Here is a 16,236-nt window from a genome sequence, read left to right as displayed (position 1 = left end):
GGTTGTTTTTGGGGATCTTTACCAAGGAGGTGGTGCGGTGGAAAATAACACACGAAGAAGCACTACATATGCAAATTTTCAGAAAGCTCCCCAAACATTCCTTTCTTTGGACATTCAAAACAAACCACAGCGGTCCTAACAGCAGGGTATGACCATGAGAGAAAAGTTACTGTTGACTGTTGCCCCCTCTAGTGGTCACATGGGTTTTCCTGAACGTGTTAAAATTCCAGGGGGATGGAATATGAGGTTAGACAGAACATTTGAGATGGTAAAGTGCTAAACTTGACATTTTAAGTGTAAAACCTGAATTTCATACATTAGCCTCCATTTGTTCATATAAGACGTCAGAACAATCAGAAACATGTCCCAAACACATCTAAAACATACTCACCACTGTTGCTGGACTGCTAATCAGCACGTCCTGCTTCAGCAAAAACATGAACTGCACAGGTTTTGTTTTTTTAAAAGAAGAAAATGTAAACAATGCATGGAGTGCAATGGGCATCTCTTGTCAAACGGCCGTCATTTCAACACACACAAGAGTAATTTTGTCATACAGCTGCGGTCCATTTCATCACTCTGGATGTGACAGTCGAATACATCATGGTAACAGAGGGACATTGTTTTGTGAGTCCATATATTGAACTGTGCGTTAGGAGTGGCTACACGGAGGCCTCTGTGGTTGTGTTGGGGCTTTGGCTGGGAGCTGGACTGGATGGGCAAGAGTTCTCTGGACTCCCGGGAGTCCGCAGGGTTGATTTCCGCTTCCCGTTCCGCACCGTGAGCTCCTCCTTGGGCTTAAATGTCAGAGGCACAAAGCCATCTGCATCTGCCACAAGTACAACCCACAACGGTCCTGAAGAAAAACAAAAACAAAACGACAATTAGGACTTTTTGACTTAGCATGGTTTTCTAAATGTCAGTGTAGTTTGGAAACTGTAGTTTGTGCGACCTACATTTTGGTGGTCTCAGTTTAGGAAAGCCAGTCTTTGCTACAGCAGCAACAAAACACTATGCACATTAAATGGTAGTAAGCTGCTTTTGTTTAAGACCTTATAATCTGACCTAGGCTTTTAATCACTTCCAATTATAGCTCACGCACGCTATCGGAAGAACAATGCCACCACAAGTTGCCTGAAATTACAACTGACTGCAATAAATAAGGTTTCTTATAAAGTACAGAGCAATCTGAGGGGGATGCCTTCATGGTGAATAAAGCCAGCAAGAGCAAACAGATCTTAACATTTAGTCAATGACTTGCAGTTGACCCCACTTGAGGACCAGAAGAAATTTCCTCAGAGTGATTTTAGTTAAATAACCCTTTACACCCTGTGTCACAACACGGTTAATCGCACATGAAAAACAACAGATGAGGCTTTTGCACAAAGGCAGCTTAGGTACTGCTTTACATTAAGGAAAATGCCACTTAAAACACACAAACGACAGAAAACAAGTAGCAGAGGACATGTGCTATTTGCTATACTTTGTTACTGTTGACCTACTGATGCCAAATCCAATTTTGTGAACATACCATACATCATCTCCACAATGGTAAGGTTGAAGAGGTCTTGGAGTGCACGCAGACACAGCTTCCCGTCACACAGCAGCACCGGCCTCCGCTCGTCAATGAAAACATTTTCTGACAACTGCTTCTGCGTGAGCACAAAGAAAGGCAACGTGATGCAAAGAGACATGCTGGCGGCTATTATGATGTGTTAAAAAATGCAATATTCTTATTTAACAGACGTTAATTAAACACCGTACTTTAAATGTGTGTGCTCACGTCACATTGAATTGATTTTAAGTTCTTTAGCTGTCTTGTCTTAGCGTCTGTAGCAAGATTATTATTCCCGCACTGAACAATACAAACAGTGTAGATGATATATGATATATTTATAATAGGCAATCAAACATAACACGTAAAACTGTACCTGGCATGTGACATTGACATACGGGGGTTCGCTGGCATTAGGGTAGACACTTGGGCCCTTTTTGCCATTCTGAGTGTAATCTCGGATTTCTGTGAGGCACTGCTGCACTTCTGCAAAGCGTGTAAAAAGTCTTTCCATGTTGTGAACGAGCTGCTCCAGCGCGCGCTCCTTGGCCTTGCCAGGAGTCTTTTCGGGCATAGGCAGCGTCGGCTCTGTGTGCATCTTGTCAGACGGTTCGAAGCGAGGAGAACTGGCTCGGCTGGAATCTCTGCTGACCTGTCCGGCCACCGCCAGGCTGGCCATGCGGCTGACGTGGTCCATGTCAAAGTTTTCCACTGTAACTGAAGAGGCACTGGACGGGGCTCTGTCTGATAAATCCACAGAGCTGGTGATGGGGCTGTGCTCGCTGCTCCTCACCTCCTCGACCAATCTTCGCCTGTTCCCCGGTGAGCAAACTACCCCCCTTCCAGGCAGTATCAAGTCTTTTATCCCTGGGCGCTCTCTGTCATCCTTTGACAGGTGCTCTGAGTGCCTCCTAATCCCTGTGCAGAAATTAGAGGTGGACTCATGGCTCTTAGCAGAGGGGGATGGTATGATAGGAGACATAGGCGACTCTCCATCGTAGATCAACTCTTTGGCTATGAGATGAAGAATATATTTGTCAGTGTTAGCAGATGGGAGGAAGGCGGGGTCGTTGGACTTCTGTCGACCCACCATCAACAGTAAAATCTTATCGCTGAGGAAACAGACTCCTTTGGGTCTCTCGTTCTGCTGCAGAGAGATCTGCTGTATGTTTGGCATCGTGGAGGCTGTGATGCAGTACACAAGAACCATGTTGCATGTGTTTGATGCAACAGCAACTGTGGAACCACGGGGATCAAAAGCCACAATGTCTGGGACCAAAATCCCTGGAATGCTGACTTTACGAGTGGTGGTGACCTTTCGCTCATAGGTAACCAGAATGAGGTGCGAGGAGTCCTGCCCGGAGCCTGTCACAGTGTCCCTGCGACGCAAGTGGATAAGGGGGCTGGGGTCAGAGCGACGGTGTCTCGCCAGAAGATGGGTAAGATCAAGAGGACCTGAGCTAGGGATGTAGGACCTTTCCGATTCGAAGGATCTTCTCCTCGATTCCAGAAGGCTGTCATCATCTGACATGTGAGAGCCATGGCCGTGCATGGCCTCTGTCTCTGTTGGCAAGTCAAATGCTATGCCAGCATTTAACCCACATAATTTATCCAGCGGCAGCTCCGTAGCCACAGCTACTTGAGCTTCCCCGGTGGCCTCAATGGCACAGATATAGCCTCCCACGTCAAAGATGGGACAGAAGGAACAAGCCACCAGACTCTTATGGATGTCATTCCAGATGTAGGAGTGAAGGGCACTGCCTATAGCCACCACCAGGCGTGTGCCATCCTTAGTCCAGCATGCACAGTGGATGAGTCCACTACCTTTGATATCTGCTTTGATTCTCCTGTTGTCCACCCTGACAGAAAACAGCACGGAGGTGTCTCTCTTAGTCAGCACAGCAAGAATGTCCAGTTTAGGGTGCCAAACGCAGCCTTGTGAAAGCAAGGGGAAAGGCTCGCTCATCTCACAGGTCTGCGTGCACAGCAGCTTGTTCTGTTCAAGAGCACTGAGCTGCAGTTGCCACACGGTAACATGCTTCTTGTGCTGCACAGCCAGCAAGGCGGGAGAATCAGAGCAGCACAGGGGGCCCCAGAAGAGTCCGAAGACATGCTCAAATTGTCCGATGACGTTTGTGTCACCAAACTTCACGTCGCCGTTGATAAAGTAGAGAGATGTTAGGCAGACTTGCTTGCCATCTGTCCAAGCAATCCCATGCACAGGGTGGATGGCTTGGTGCAGTGTGTTGAGACCTGACCTGAGCAGCTTTGCCTTACCAAGATCCATCCTGGCAGGTATGAAGAAGCTTATCCAAAGAGAAAAAGAAAAAGAAAACAAAAGAGTCACAGCGTTAACATTGATAATAGAGTCCTGTATGTCTTCTAAATGGGTCTTGACGACGAGTGGCTATTGCTACCTATGCAGATTAAGAATAGCAAAAGCCTCTCTTGTGTCTCCTTCCAAGTACATGCTTTAATCCCTCTGTGCCTGAGGCAGTGGTGACGAACACCTATAGCTGCTTACGCCTGATGACCTTAACAACACACAGGCCTTTTAGGACCTAAGGGTATTAACATTAGTATGTGTTGAATAAGAGTGTCTCATTAAAGTATTTGTCTTTTTAGACTCGTAGAAACGGACATGATTACAAAAAGTACATTAAGTCTTCAAATACACTTCATCAGAGAAAGAAAACTGTAACAGACTTAAAATGTAAACACCATTTTAACACTGGAGCACATTAAACACAATCAGATTTTTCAGAAAACAAATTTACTGTGTGGATTGATTACTGCACATCCGCTTAAAACGCGTAGACACAAACCACAAGAAGGAGAAATGCTCATTAATTCAATTCATAAACATTGGAAATCACTAGCAAGATTAACTTGCTGCTTCCCTTTAAAAAATATATCGCGCAAACAGATAATTAATGCTAGATTCGACACAAAATGAGTTTTAAAGCTCAGCATACCTTAAAAACCTAACAACATGTTCCAAGGAGCTCGTATAAAGGAGTGAACATTAACTCTCATGTCAGCAAACTCACGTTTTGCCGGTTAAAAATCGTCTCCGACGTCTTAGTAAATGACACGGAAGCAAAACTACTCGACGGTTTCGGTGCATTGTGGGACATGTAGTTCAATTTTTACAAGCGCTTTAGTTTTATATAGTCCGAATTACTAAAAAAAATTGGTTTACTTAGAGGGACTTGATAAACTTAATAAAGACTATGACAAACCGGAAAATGAAACTCAACTGACATTAGACACTCGAGCTTTATCTCACCTCCAGGGGTCTGCAGGGCTGAAGACGACGTACGTAGTGGGGTTGTAGATCTCTACGCTGTCTCCCTGCGAAGTGGAAAATATCTTGGCTGTCTCACGGTTGGCTGTAGCTACGGCGGGTGGGTGAATGCCTGGTTTCTATCGCTAAAGCCCGACTTGTAGCTGCAAAAGGGTAGAACTGGCTCTAAGAAAAAAAGCTTTGTCGGCTGTATGCTTTATAGCTAATCTTTGAAGTAGCACAACCATGGGCGTGGAGGTCGAGACGATATCTCCCGGTGATGGTAAGCGGATTTATTCGCCTATGTGTGCTTTGATGAGGGTTGGTGGTGCTGGTGTTGTCGGGGCACGGTAGTTCCCCGGAATGCCATTCAGATTTTGTTAAACATTGACAAATTTTTTTGTCAAGATTAATATTAAGGTGTGTGCGACGCGAGTGAATATATCCAGTAGATAGTTAGCAATTAACGGTAGTATGCTGCGGCTTTACCCTGTTTTGAATATAGTTTAGTTTTTTCTTTTACAGTTAAAAATCACTGACGCCTGCACGGCATCTTTCTAGAACTCTCCATCCTGTGAAGTCAAACTCCGTCCAGTGTTTTAAAATTGAGCATTAGCTTTCAAAATAACCGACACATAGGCACGTAGGGAAACATTAGAAGAGTTACTCATGTGTAAGCAGTCAGTCAGCTCAAGAGTGGAAGACACCAAATCTAGGGCTGGGTAAGGCAGACCTACAGTGTCCTTATAGGCACTGCTAAATTAAAGTGCATCTGATAGCTAATTACTCTACTATTTCTATTACTATGTAGGAAAAAAATGCCTGCAGGCTAAAGTTACAGCATGAAGATGACGGATGCATATCTCACTTTAGTATGTCCGAAAGTGTAAAAGTGTAAAGAGGGTGCAACAGTACTGACATCAGCACCCCACCAGACTGAACCTTGCATTTGCTAATGAGACTGCCAGTCTAATTACAAGATTAACCTGCCAGCCTCAGAGAGTATACAAACACACACTAACACTTGCTTTTTCTCTCTTTCATTAACAGGAAGAACATTTCCAAAGAAAGGCCAAACATGTGTTGTTCATTACATAGGTAACTTCCTTTCTCTTTCTTCTCCCCCCCCCCCCCCCCCCCCCCCCCCCCACCTGTTTTCATTCTATGCATTTTTTTCTGTCTTGGAGTCCATAGGGGGAAATATGTGCACAACACACCAAGCTTTCAAAATATGCAAAATGCTCGTAACATTCTGTAACTGAGTGTTGGTTACACTTGCAAGTTGCCGACAGAACCAGAAAATACATTTTTTTTTTGTTTGTTTTAGGGCAGGGGTGTCCAAACTTTTTTCGCTGAGGGCCACATACATAAAAATATAGGAGGGGCTGGGCCACTTACTAGAAATTAGGTATATAACCTTAACTTTAAAAATCACTTAAAAGTGGTCAAATGTGTTATATTGTTGAATATAATTAAAGACAAAACTGCCTTCATCACAGTTTTCCATAAATGGATCTTTATTGATTTATTCAGAAAAAGCTTTGGTAGCTCATTCTCAGAACAGCAGCCTCAGATTTCTTCTTAGACAGAAGATTTACAGTACAGAGAAAAAACAATAAAGGGGAAAATGGGACGGGTACATTTCAAGTTTTTTATTTAAGTTATTAGGCTTAGCAAAACATCTATTAACGTTAGTTTGAAACGATTATCACCATTAACAGACTGAACTGGACTTAATAACAGGAGTCCATATAATTTTAGTAAATTATTCTGCTGAGTATCAGCTGCGCTGGGTATGTAAATCGGGCCATCCAGCTGCGGTGCTGATCGTAGCCACTCGTGGCAAAAATCCGGACAAATGTCACTTGACCAAGGAGCAGATCTGCATCAGATGAGATCAGCTGACTTGCGTGTGCGTGCGCTGTGCACAGCGGTGTGTACTCTGTGTGTTAACAAGAAAAACGCATATAAGAAAGCGGTGCGCAAAAGCAGGGTAGTGACAGAATCGATGCGCATTATTGATATTTGAAGCACGTGTACCTGCACATTAACACACGGGTACTGTGGAATACATTTTTACTCACCTAAAGTGCTCGTGCTCTCGTCCACTCCCCGCAAAGAAATTAGCAGCTGTGCGGTGTCTGTGGCATCAGCGCTCTCATCGCATGCGATGGAGTAAAAATCAAAAGCACAGCTTTATCAAACAGCTGCAGTTTAATGTTGGCTGACGAGTCTTCAATGCATCGCACAACTGGATTTCTGGACATGCTGACGTTGTTGAAGTCCTGCACTTTTTCCGGGCACGTTATTTCGGTGATTTTAACGAGGCCGTGTTTTATGAGGTCTCCATCTGAAAAAGGCTCGCCATGTCTTGCGATGAGTTGGGCGACCTCATAGCTGCTATTGGAGCCTTTTCCTGGACAATTTGAGCACGAAAAAAAATACTGTTGCTGACCTCGCAGGAGAGCTAGCATTTGCTTTACTTTCTGCTCTCGCTCAGCACCAGTGTAGGATGCATAGGCCTGATGTTTGGTTTCATAATTACTCTTTCATAACTGCCACAGTTTCAGTGTAAATCAAACAGACACACTTCCCCTTGAATTCTTTGAAGAAATATTCACTCTCCCAGCTTGTCTGAAATTTTCTGCATTCACTTTCTACCTTTCGCTTCTTTGGTTCTGCCATGTTTAGTAACTTGCGGGTACACTTCTTCTGTGATTGTCCTTTTTGGTGGAGCAACTGCCTTGATCAACAGCAGCTCCCCCTGGTGTTAAAACTAAGAATTGCAATACACTCAAGCAAAAGTTGAAGTGCGGGCCATATTCTATTCAATTTATAAAATTACTTGCGGGCCAATTAAAACTGGCCCGCAAGTACCAATTGCGGCCCGCGGGCCGGACTTTGGACATGCCTGTTTTAGGGTGTGCTGACATGCACATATTCATTCAAATGGGCATGCCCTGTTTTTCCTGTTTGTGTCTTGTCAGATTGCCAAGTTTTTAGGTGGGACAGTAAGACGCTGAGACTTTTGGGAAATGAATTTGGGTTGCTCTATGGCCTCGGGTTAGCAGACCACACAACTAGGTCAGACAGAAAGTAAATAAACCTCGCTGGCATCTCGTCTGTTGACTGTCTGAGTATCACATGGTTATTATGTGGTTATAAATGCAATTGTACACACTCTGGTTATGGTCTGTGTAGTAAAGAGGGTTGGTTTCGAGTTTGTAAGTATTTATTTATTTTTATTGAACGTACACGTCCATGTAGTTCCATCCTGTAGCTTTGGGACTTCATTTTCATCATTTGAAATGGGTTAATGTGATTTTCCTAATCTATTGTAGTACTGACTGTATATCTTGATTGACCTATGCATAGTGTTTAACCTTATGTGAAAATTGCAGCTTTGTTTGACTAGTGTGTGTGTGTGTGTTATTAGAGACAAAACGATCCACAACAACTATGCCCTATACTGTACCTTATACTAGGATGTTGTGCTGTAAACTCTTCTGGGGAAAGTTGGATTTGCCTTTAAGCCTAATTTCAGGTATCACATTTTTTTGGCTGCTGCCTTATTTCCATTGAGTCGCCTAGTAGATGGATCTGCATGTTTGATGTGACACAGACCTTACACTGGATACCCTTGCTTAAGCAACCCTTCCATATATCTGCTTCAGTCTGGCCCTGCAAGTAGACTAGCTGGTGATCCCTCGAGGCTGGGTTTGTGTCTGGAACTGGGGATCCTTCATATGTCAGGCAAATGTAATCTTGATTTATACGTCTCAAATTGTGAAGCTAGGCTCTTGAGATGTGCCACATAGCATGCTAGAGTAAGGGTTTGATTGACAGTTGGTGTCTCTGCTCCCCTCTACTGTTGAATAAACAGTTATGAACATGGGTGGATGGATATATTGTTACAATATTGAAACCCAAAAATTAATTAAAAATTAATTCATTTGCCTGGTCCTGTTGCACTGCTCTATGCGTGAAACTCGTAATCGGACACACTGGAGGCTGAGCGGCCAGTCTCATGTCCATGCCAAGAATGGTAGAATTTGCCCAGTTCTGGTCCCTTGTTTCATTCGATTCGTGCATCAGAATTTTGGAATTTAAAGGTGTCTAAACTTTGGGTTCTGGTGAGGTTGTTGACGTTTAGGTAATGCATCAAAACCCAGGATTATATAAAGAGCTTCCCAATACTAGGACAAATAAAGTATTTCTAATCTTAAAGTAAGAATAATTTAGATCTGCAAATAATGCAGACCTTCTCTCGCTGTGAGCAAGAATTAAACATAGGGGATGAAAATGAGCACAATAGGTCCCCTTTAAGTTTTAAACTCCATCAAGACCGCACCACCTCTGCTGGATTGCACATATAAAAAAGCTTTTCCTTTTTCTGCTTTATTTCCTTTCTCTGTGTTGTTACCTGTTGCATTTTTTTATTTATAAGAGGGACAAACGTTGCTACAGAATCCTGTCTGCAAAATCTACAAATGGTAAATCGACTGGGAATTACATGGTGCCTCTCTACTCAATTTGAGCACTCAAAGCACTTTCTATTACAAATCTCATCCTAATCACATATACATCCATTGCTTTTATCCATACCTAACCACTTTACTACACATTCACGCTTCCATGAATGCATCAGGGAGTTCTGTATTTTGCCCAAGGATACTTTGACACATGGACTGTAGGAGCTGGTGATTGACAGCCAGCTCTACCACCTGAGCCATAGCCACCCCCAACAATTAGCATGGGTACTCTTCTTTTTGTTACATTCGTCACCTATTTCATTGAGGTACTCCCCATCTTTTGTTTGTCTTTTTGTTTCGATTTACACTAACTTACTCATAAGATGCTTATGCTTATTGGAATAGAACTCAAAAATACAGAGTTAAGCCAAACTGAGGCTTCAATAAAGGAACGCCAAAAGAGCTATAAAATACAGTTTTGTATTAATGCAGGAAGTGCATTTGCAAAATATGTTTATGGGTAGAGCTGAACTTGGTGCTGAACACATGAAATTGGCTAAGAATGTGGTTTATGTAGATAATCTGGGAGTATTTGTATTGTAATCTGCAGAACTGATATAACGTGTTCCTCACATCAAGGTTTTTATGGACTCATAAACAAGTCTCCGATCCTACAGTGAGGGAGGAGGGTTTTTTTTAATTCCTTGCTGAACTGTTATTATGTTAACCCCGTTAAATTTGATACATCGGTTCAACTAGTTTCAGGTAGTTATCAAGGGATTTGTAAGAAACTGAGGCAGGGAAGTTTTAAGATTATACTAAGTGTTTTAATTAAAATCTACACGACAAGATTAGCTGACACTCTGAAAAAAAGATAATGTTGGTAATACAGGTTGGTGTGGATTTGTAACATAAGTCAGCTGGCTCTCGGTGCAGAAACACAGACTGTACCCTCAACTCCACTCCACCCTCCCCTGGTGTTTTCCAGATAGCAAAGGCAAACAGTAAGAGTAAGGAGAGAGAGTGATTTCCCAATACATATTGGGATATGAAACCACTCTGCTGGAGAGGCTTTCTCACGCATTCTCTTAATGCTGTGCAATTTTTGACTCTCACTTTCACCTCTGGGATTTTGAATATGCAGATGCACACATGCCAGAAGCACACAGACGCTCAGATATGCGAGCGACCTTCCTCTCACTCTGGTGAAAGTTGTAGCCACTCAAATTAGCAGAGTGGTCATTCCAATAAGGACGGTGATGGCTCAGGCCTCCAATAATTTATCCTGTCTTGCATTCTTGTTTCTCTCATGGCTGACTGCAAGTCTGCTCACAGAGTGGCAGCTCTGTCAGCTGCAGTCCTGCAGTCTGAAGCCCATTTTGCTGCAAGAGGAAAATGAAAGCAGATCTGATGTCAGTCAATATGAGACAACAAAAGTAGCTCATGAGGTTTTAAGGTTGATGAAGTATGGCACTAGGCTACGAAGATGAATGGCATTGTAGCCTCTTTTGACATGAAGCATGTGCTGCGGAAGCTCGTGCTGCATATGATGTCATTCCTAAATGTGGACATCATACCTTACCATGTTTGTCCTCGTGACTTTAGCATAAAACATACAGAAACTGAGACCTCGTGGTTCTACGTGTTTGACCCAGAAATAGATCAAGCTGTGTGTCAGGAGATGCCAAAGTCTTCCTCCATGGGAGAGTGGTTGTTCATATAGTTGAGCAAACAATGGGAGGCTGATGTCCAGCTCCAAGATTAGTAGAAAAGCTTCTGCTGAAAATCATTGACTATTGGGTTGTCTGAGTGCTTCACAGGCTTTTTGCAACTTGTTTTATGAACATGGATTGAATATCTATGCAGTACCTACTTGGCAGGCAAGACTGGAGGATAGGAGTGTGAAAAGTGATATTAGAGCACATTATTATTTATCAAGTGAACTACTAGGCTCCACTAAAGATCTAGGACACTCCATATCTAGTTAGAAAAAAAGCTCTTTTTGCACTTAATGATAGCATTAGAGTAACTTTTAAGTCATGGCTGAGGATTACTTTCAGGCTCCAGTGTCAACTTTACTCATATGCCCTATCCCAGTTGCTTGGCTATAGAACGAAGACTGATGAAGACTCTTGTTATTAAGATGTCTGTGCCCGCAGGTGTGAAACACAGCAGACATGTAAGTCACATACTCAGATAGCTTTACACACATCTCATTTCATCCACATTTGAGCCAAGGGGCTTGCTGTGTTGGCAGCCATCCTAGACAGGGGCAAGACAGGATACAGTAAACAAAGTAAAAATAGCCCCACCCCTGTGCGGAATGGCTTTTTACAGCGATAGCTAGCCACTACCAAGTGTAAGCTTCTCACAAGGAGAGCCTAGGAGCCAACCTCAGGAAGGAACAGGCTTGGCTTTATTTTTGCAAAGACCTCGCCCATGCTCGGCTGTATAAAGAGTGATAATAGAGCAGTGATACGAGTGTGGTTTAGTTAGCAGTTTGGGATTTTAATCAGAAGAAAATAAAGCAATTAAATAAATAAAGCATCGAGAACGACTCAATGCAGGAGTTTGAAATTTATAACATCGGTGCATCTAATATAAATTTCAGGGCTGGTTGAACCTCGACCTCAGGGCCAAGGTCAGAGGTTAAGTTTTCTTAAAATCTTGTAACTGGGATAACTCCAGAATGAAGCTGTGGCGGGGCGTGGTTCGTGGCACGGCTGTGGGGGAGGCTGACACACCTGAGCTCGATCAGCTCATCACGCCTCCGCTATATTAAACGTGCCGGGACCTGAGGTTGGGGTTTGTTGTTGTTGTGTGTGGCTGTCAGCTAAAAAGCTGCGGCCGTGTCTAAGAAGCGACATCCGGAATAAAGAAGTGTGTAAAGAGTGAAATATGTGGTCCGGTCCATCATTCCTGTCACAGAGGAATTGCAGGATTTTGATACCATGGTTGCATCTACTATAAATATCAGACGACTTCAAATCTCAGTGACCTCTAGGTCAGAGGTCAAGTTTTCTGAAAATCTTGTGAATGCGATGAGTTGAGAAAAAGGTGACGTACGATTTTGAGATTGATACCGTACTATATATACACTACCAAACAAATTGATACCCACTAGGAAGCTGAGGAGTAGCACTGGCAGCCACCAGTATTTTTTATTTTGATTGTTTTTCCATCTTTGAGTTTGGAGTGAACTGAAACCAGTTACAACAGATGCAGGGCAATGAATTGGGGTTCATCCTGAACGCTATATCACATGGCTGAGATAGACAGGTAATCTCAGATTAATCTAACAAACAGGTTTTTCATATGTGGGGGGAAACCGAAGCACACAGAGGAAACCCACATAGGCTTAGTGAGGACATGCAAACTGCACAGAGAGAGCCCCAACCTGCTTACTGGGGGCAGTGCCAACCACTGCTCCACTGTGCCGCCTCACAGCAGGACAACACCTGTTAAACGACTGGCTGTAAGCGTGTCTATTACAGCAGTGCAGGAGTATGTATTGAATTAATTGAAGTTAAACTTCTTGTTCAGCAGTTTAGCTGAAATGCATTTTCTGTGTCAGTGTTTTTCTTCAGTGTGCAGCCAACTGCTGCTAGAAACTCAAACGACTTTTCTGCAAAAAGGTTTTGTGTTTCTGCTACTCAAATGCCCTGCAGCAGGTGGTATTCACCAGGGTGTGTGAACCTGATGACTCCGCAGCTGGACCTGGACCAGCCCGCTCATATCTGGGCTACTGGACTTCTTGGAAATGATGGACCTTCTAAGTTTAGTGGGGGAATGAAAGTGGAGAAGGAGTACAGTACCAACTTTCATATGACTGGATGAGCAAGACACTGTAACTAAACTTCAGCTAACACCAGCTTTAAATGCCAAGTATTCACACTATGACATAGAGATAAAATAATGTACCAGAACAACCTCCAAAGTGATAGCGAATCATTATTATTATTTTTTTTTATTATTTATTTTTATTTATATAAAAACAAAACCTTTTAATCTGTATTTCTAGAGGCTGGAGGACAAAATATTATTAAGTATGTTAATTACTTGAAATAAACCACATTATTATATTGGATGGTAATGCACGGCATTGCATTATATTGTATAATCTCTGAATCTCTAATCTCAGTTATTTGAACTTTGTTTGCAGTTACAAGTTTCCTGTTCCACAACAATAGATTGTGCAGAGAAAATAACAAACACCATTAGAGACCTTGCTGCTGTTGCTTTTTTCTGGCCGCCAACGGTTCCCAAAGTTCACGACTTATCAGAGTAAAAGAACAGAGATTGAGATTGTGGCTAATGAAATGACTTAGTGTTTTCATGCCTTTAGTAGTTTAACCGCCACAGCAACAACAGCCCTGTCATGCCTGAATGGTCAGTCATTGTTCTGAAGGAGCTGAGTCCCACTTTGCCTTTGTTACCCCTTTCTCTTGCTGTGGTCTACATACAGTTAAGCAATGGCCTAGTTAACTTTAAAAATAATCCACTAAACCAGGCCAGTTCTTCCTGATTCACATTTCCTCTGTTCATTTGAGTAGTTGAAACAGACCGAAGAAGTCCCACCAGAAAAATTCCTGGTTATTGCAGCAGCTAACTATGCCCATGCACTTTTGAGTTTTGTGTTTATTTTGCCTCTAAATTTTGTTTTCATATGTTTCTTTGGCAGGTATGTTGCAGAACGGGAAAAAGTTTGACTCCTCTCGAGACAGGAACAAGCCCTTCAAGTTCAAGATTGGACATAACGAGGTCATTAAAGGCTGGGAAGAAGGAGTAGCACAGGTAAGAGAGAAACGTTGAGAGCCTGCTTGTTTTGTCTTTTAGTATTAAGCAGTACGTTATGCATTCCATGTTCTAAGTACATATTGAAGTTCATTTATTCATTTATACTGCCAGGTTTTAATCGATCATACCTACCAGTTAGTTGCTATTCTGAAGGTGCTCTCTTACAGTGAACAGGTGCACCACTGCAGTTGTTTTTTTTTTTAAATTGTGCTTAGATGTACTGCAGTGGTCAGCAACAATGAGAGGGAGGCTGTAAAACAGATTCTACTGTAGCTATTGGAGTTCAGATTGGTTCAGCTGTAACAAATTCCTTCCTTCAGCTCTTGTATGATAATGGCAGCCACAGAAAATACGCAGTTACAGAGTTTTCAGTTAGAGAAAACAGATGATGAGGACAAATGGAGTCACAACATCAACAGCAACAGCAGTCTGACATGTACAGGGAGACATAGATGCATTGTATCCTGCTGCCACTGATTCAGATTAGAGAACACCATTGTTGTGGCTGTTGTTTGGGGCAGCGGGGTAAATCTGCTCACTGTCTGAAAGCACTGCAGATCTTGAATTGTAAATCAAATAGCTATGAGTCACCTTCTGTTCACTGGGTGAAAATGTAATGCTGAGTAGCTGACTTGATTGCTGTCCGCTTGAAAGTGGTCTTTTACAGCTGCAGTGAGTAGAAACCAAGATCTGTTATGAAAGGAGAATAAACTATGCAGTATCTCATATTTTACTTGTGGTCGGGCCTCTTGGTAAAGTACGCAAACAAAAGCCCTGAGTTCCAAATATCTGCTTGTGTTTCAGGTTCCTGGTATTATGTTTGCCTGCCAACTGTCACACTGTTATTGTTTACTGGGACACTTGAATAGGGTATTAATTTACAAGTCAAAAAGTGTTTTGTGTTCTGTGACAAGGGGCTTTTCGGGCGTAGGCGTAAAGTACAAGAAAATGCACATAAATACTCAGTGTGTTCTGCTGTCCCCCGCACCCCTCCTGTGTTGCAGATGAGCCTGGGCCAGAGGGCTAAAATCACCTGCACACCGGATATGGCTTATGGAACAACAGGCCACCCCGGAGTCATCCCACCAAACGCAACCCTTATTTTTGATGTGGAGCTGCTTAAGCTGGAGTGACGCATGGGGTAGAACACAAAGGTAGAAGGCCAATGGGGCTGCATTCACCATAACCCATTTCCACCGGGAGACCATACCCAACAGCCACCCACTCTTATGTTTTCACAGCCTTCGTCTTCTTCTTCAGTTAGGTATTTAAACGCATCTTCCGCTGCTTCGTTGCCATCGTTTTGAGCTAGATGCTGCAAGAAAATGTTCATGTCGTACAAGACTCTTATACACACACACTTTGGTTTGTTTGTTACACATGCTTTTTTTGTTGAACTTCATTTAATGTTGTAAATTTTGTTGATCCCTGTTCTCTTTGAAAAGCCGTACTACATTGCAATCAAAACATATATTGCCTTACAGTTTGAACAGCGGAGGGGAGGGTACATAGGTTAAAAGTACAATGTCTGCTCTGTATATTTACTGGGCATTATATACCACTGTCTGCGTCGCCACTTTGAAAAAAGGCTTGTCCTGCTGAATGCTCTGAATGATGTTGCTGTGTTTGGTATATTTTATAATCCTTGTGAACATTTACTGCAAGTGTACCCTATAAAATCGAACCCAATCAATACTGTACAGAAGTCTTTAAGAGCCATTGCTACTATGACAGTTTATTGACCAACTCTTGAATAAAGTGGCATGCACTATGTTAAAAAGTCTGTGTTCTTGTATGATTTGTGAGTGACTGATTGCTACCTCCAGAGGCATCTGTTTACCAGTTCACATGGTGTGTTAAATTTTTATGAAACAATAATCGAATTATTTATAAAATAAGTAAACCATGCATTTAATCACATCTGGAATCTCACCTTCCGGCGACAAGATGTGGAGGACTTCATCACTTCAAGAAACACACAGTAAACTAATGCTTATTCCATTTAAGGATACAGTTTCTTTGCAAGAAAAAGATCCTTGGTGTGCCAAGAAATCTGTATACAGGGGAGAAGGCCTTTAAAACCTGTATTTAATGGCCATCAGGCCAGAAATGAAGGTTTTCAGATA

At 42.6% G+C, this 16,236-nt stretch overlaps 2 protein-coding genes across 4 annotated transcripts; one reads left to right on the top strand and one right to left on the bottom strand.

Annotated features, from left to right (window-relative positions):
- Positions 1 to 60: 60 nt before the first annotated feature.
- On the bottom strand, positions 61 to 4,945 carry wdcp (WD repeat and coiled coil containing). 2 transcript variants are annotated; one of them, XM_063496481.1, is made up of 4 exons: positions 4,845 to 4,945; positions 1,932 to 3,861; positions 1,532 to 1,652; positions 61 to 856 (listed from the first exon to the last, which is right to left on the bottom strand). In XM_063496481.1, the coding sequence occupies exons 2-4, from the start codon at positions 3,840 to 3,842 to the stop codon at positions 663 to 665; spliced, it is 2,226 nt and encodes a 741-aa protein (XP_063352551.1). In that variant the 5' UTR covers positions 3,843 to 3,861; positions 4,845 to 4,945; the 3' UTR covers positions 61 to 662. The 2 variants fall into 2 exon arrangements, with proteins under 2 accessions (XP_063352551.1, XP_063352550.1); XM_063496480.1 differs by lacking the exon at positions 4,845 to 4,945 and adding an exon at positions 4,531 to 4,635.
- fkbp1b (FKBP prolyl isomerase 1B) lies at positions 4,894 to 15,884 on the top strand. 2 transcript variants are annotated; one of them, XM_063496484.1, is made up of 4 exons: positions 4,894 to 4,962; positions 5,892 to 5,939; positions 13,995 to 14,107; positions 15,115 to 15,884. In XM_063496484.1, the coding sequence occupies exons 3-4, from the start codon at positions 13,997 to 13,999 to the stop codon at positions 15,241 to 15,243; spliced, it is 240 nt and encodes a 79-aa protein (XP_063352554.1). In that variant the 5' UTR covers positions 4,894 to 4,962; positions 5,892 to 5,939; positions 13,995 to 13,996; the 3' UTR covers positions 15,244 to 15,884. The 2 variants fall into 2 exon arrangements, with proteins under 2 accessions (XP_063352554.1, XP_063352553.1); XM_063496483.1 differs by lacking the exon at positions 4,894 to 4,962 and adding an exon at positions 5,015 to 5,124.
- The last annotated feature ends 352 nt before the right edge of the window (positions 15,885 to 16,236 follow it).

The sequence above is a fragment of the Pelmatolapia mariae genome, linkage group LG15 (genome assembly GCF_036321145.2).
Source record: "Pelmatolapia mariae isolate MD_Pm_ZW linkage group LG15, Pm_UMD_F_2, whole genome shotgun sequence".
Classification (NCBI taxonomy): Eukaryota; Metazoa; Chordata; class Actinopteri; order Cichliformes; family Cichlidae; genus Pelmatolapia; species Pelmatolapia mariae.
The sequence above is the reverse complement of the archived record's forward strand: the minus strand, read 5'-3'. Positions and strand labels throughout refer to the sequence as shown.

Bases quoted from the DNA above. Each gene is read 5' to 3' on its own strand.
- wdcp (XM_063496481.1), bottom strand. From the start codon at position 3,842: ATGGATCTTGGTAAGGCAAAGCTGCTCAGGTCAGGTCTCAACACACTG. The intron at 1,653-1,931 runs GTACAGTTTTAC...GTGCTCACGCAG, and splicing joins ATGTCAATGTCACATGCCAG to AAGCAGTTGTCAGAAAATGT. The intron at 857-1,531 runs GTATGTTCACAA...GTTTTTCTTCAG, and splicing joins CATTGTGGAGATGATGTATG to GACCGTTGTGGGTTGTACTT.
- fkbp1b (XM_063496483.1), top strand. From the start codon at position 5,088: ATGGGCGTGGAGGTCGAGACGATATCTCCCGGTGATG. The intron at 5,125-5,891 runs GTAAGCGGATTT...TTTCATTAACAG, and splicing joins GACGATATCTCCCGGTGATG to GAAGAACATTTCCAAAGAAA. The intron at 14,108-15,114 runs GTAAGAGAGAAA...CCTGTGTTGCAG, and splicing joins GGGAAGAAGGAGTAGCACAG to ATGAGCCTGGGCCAGAGGGC.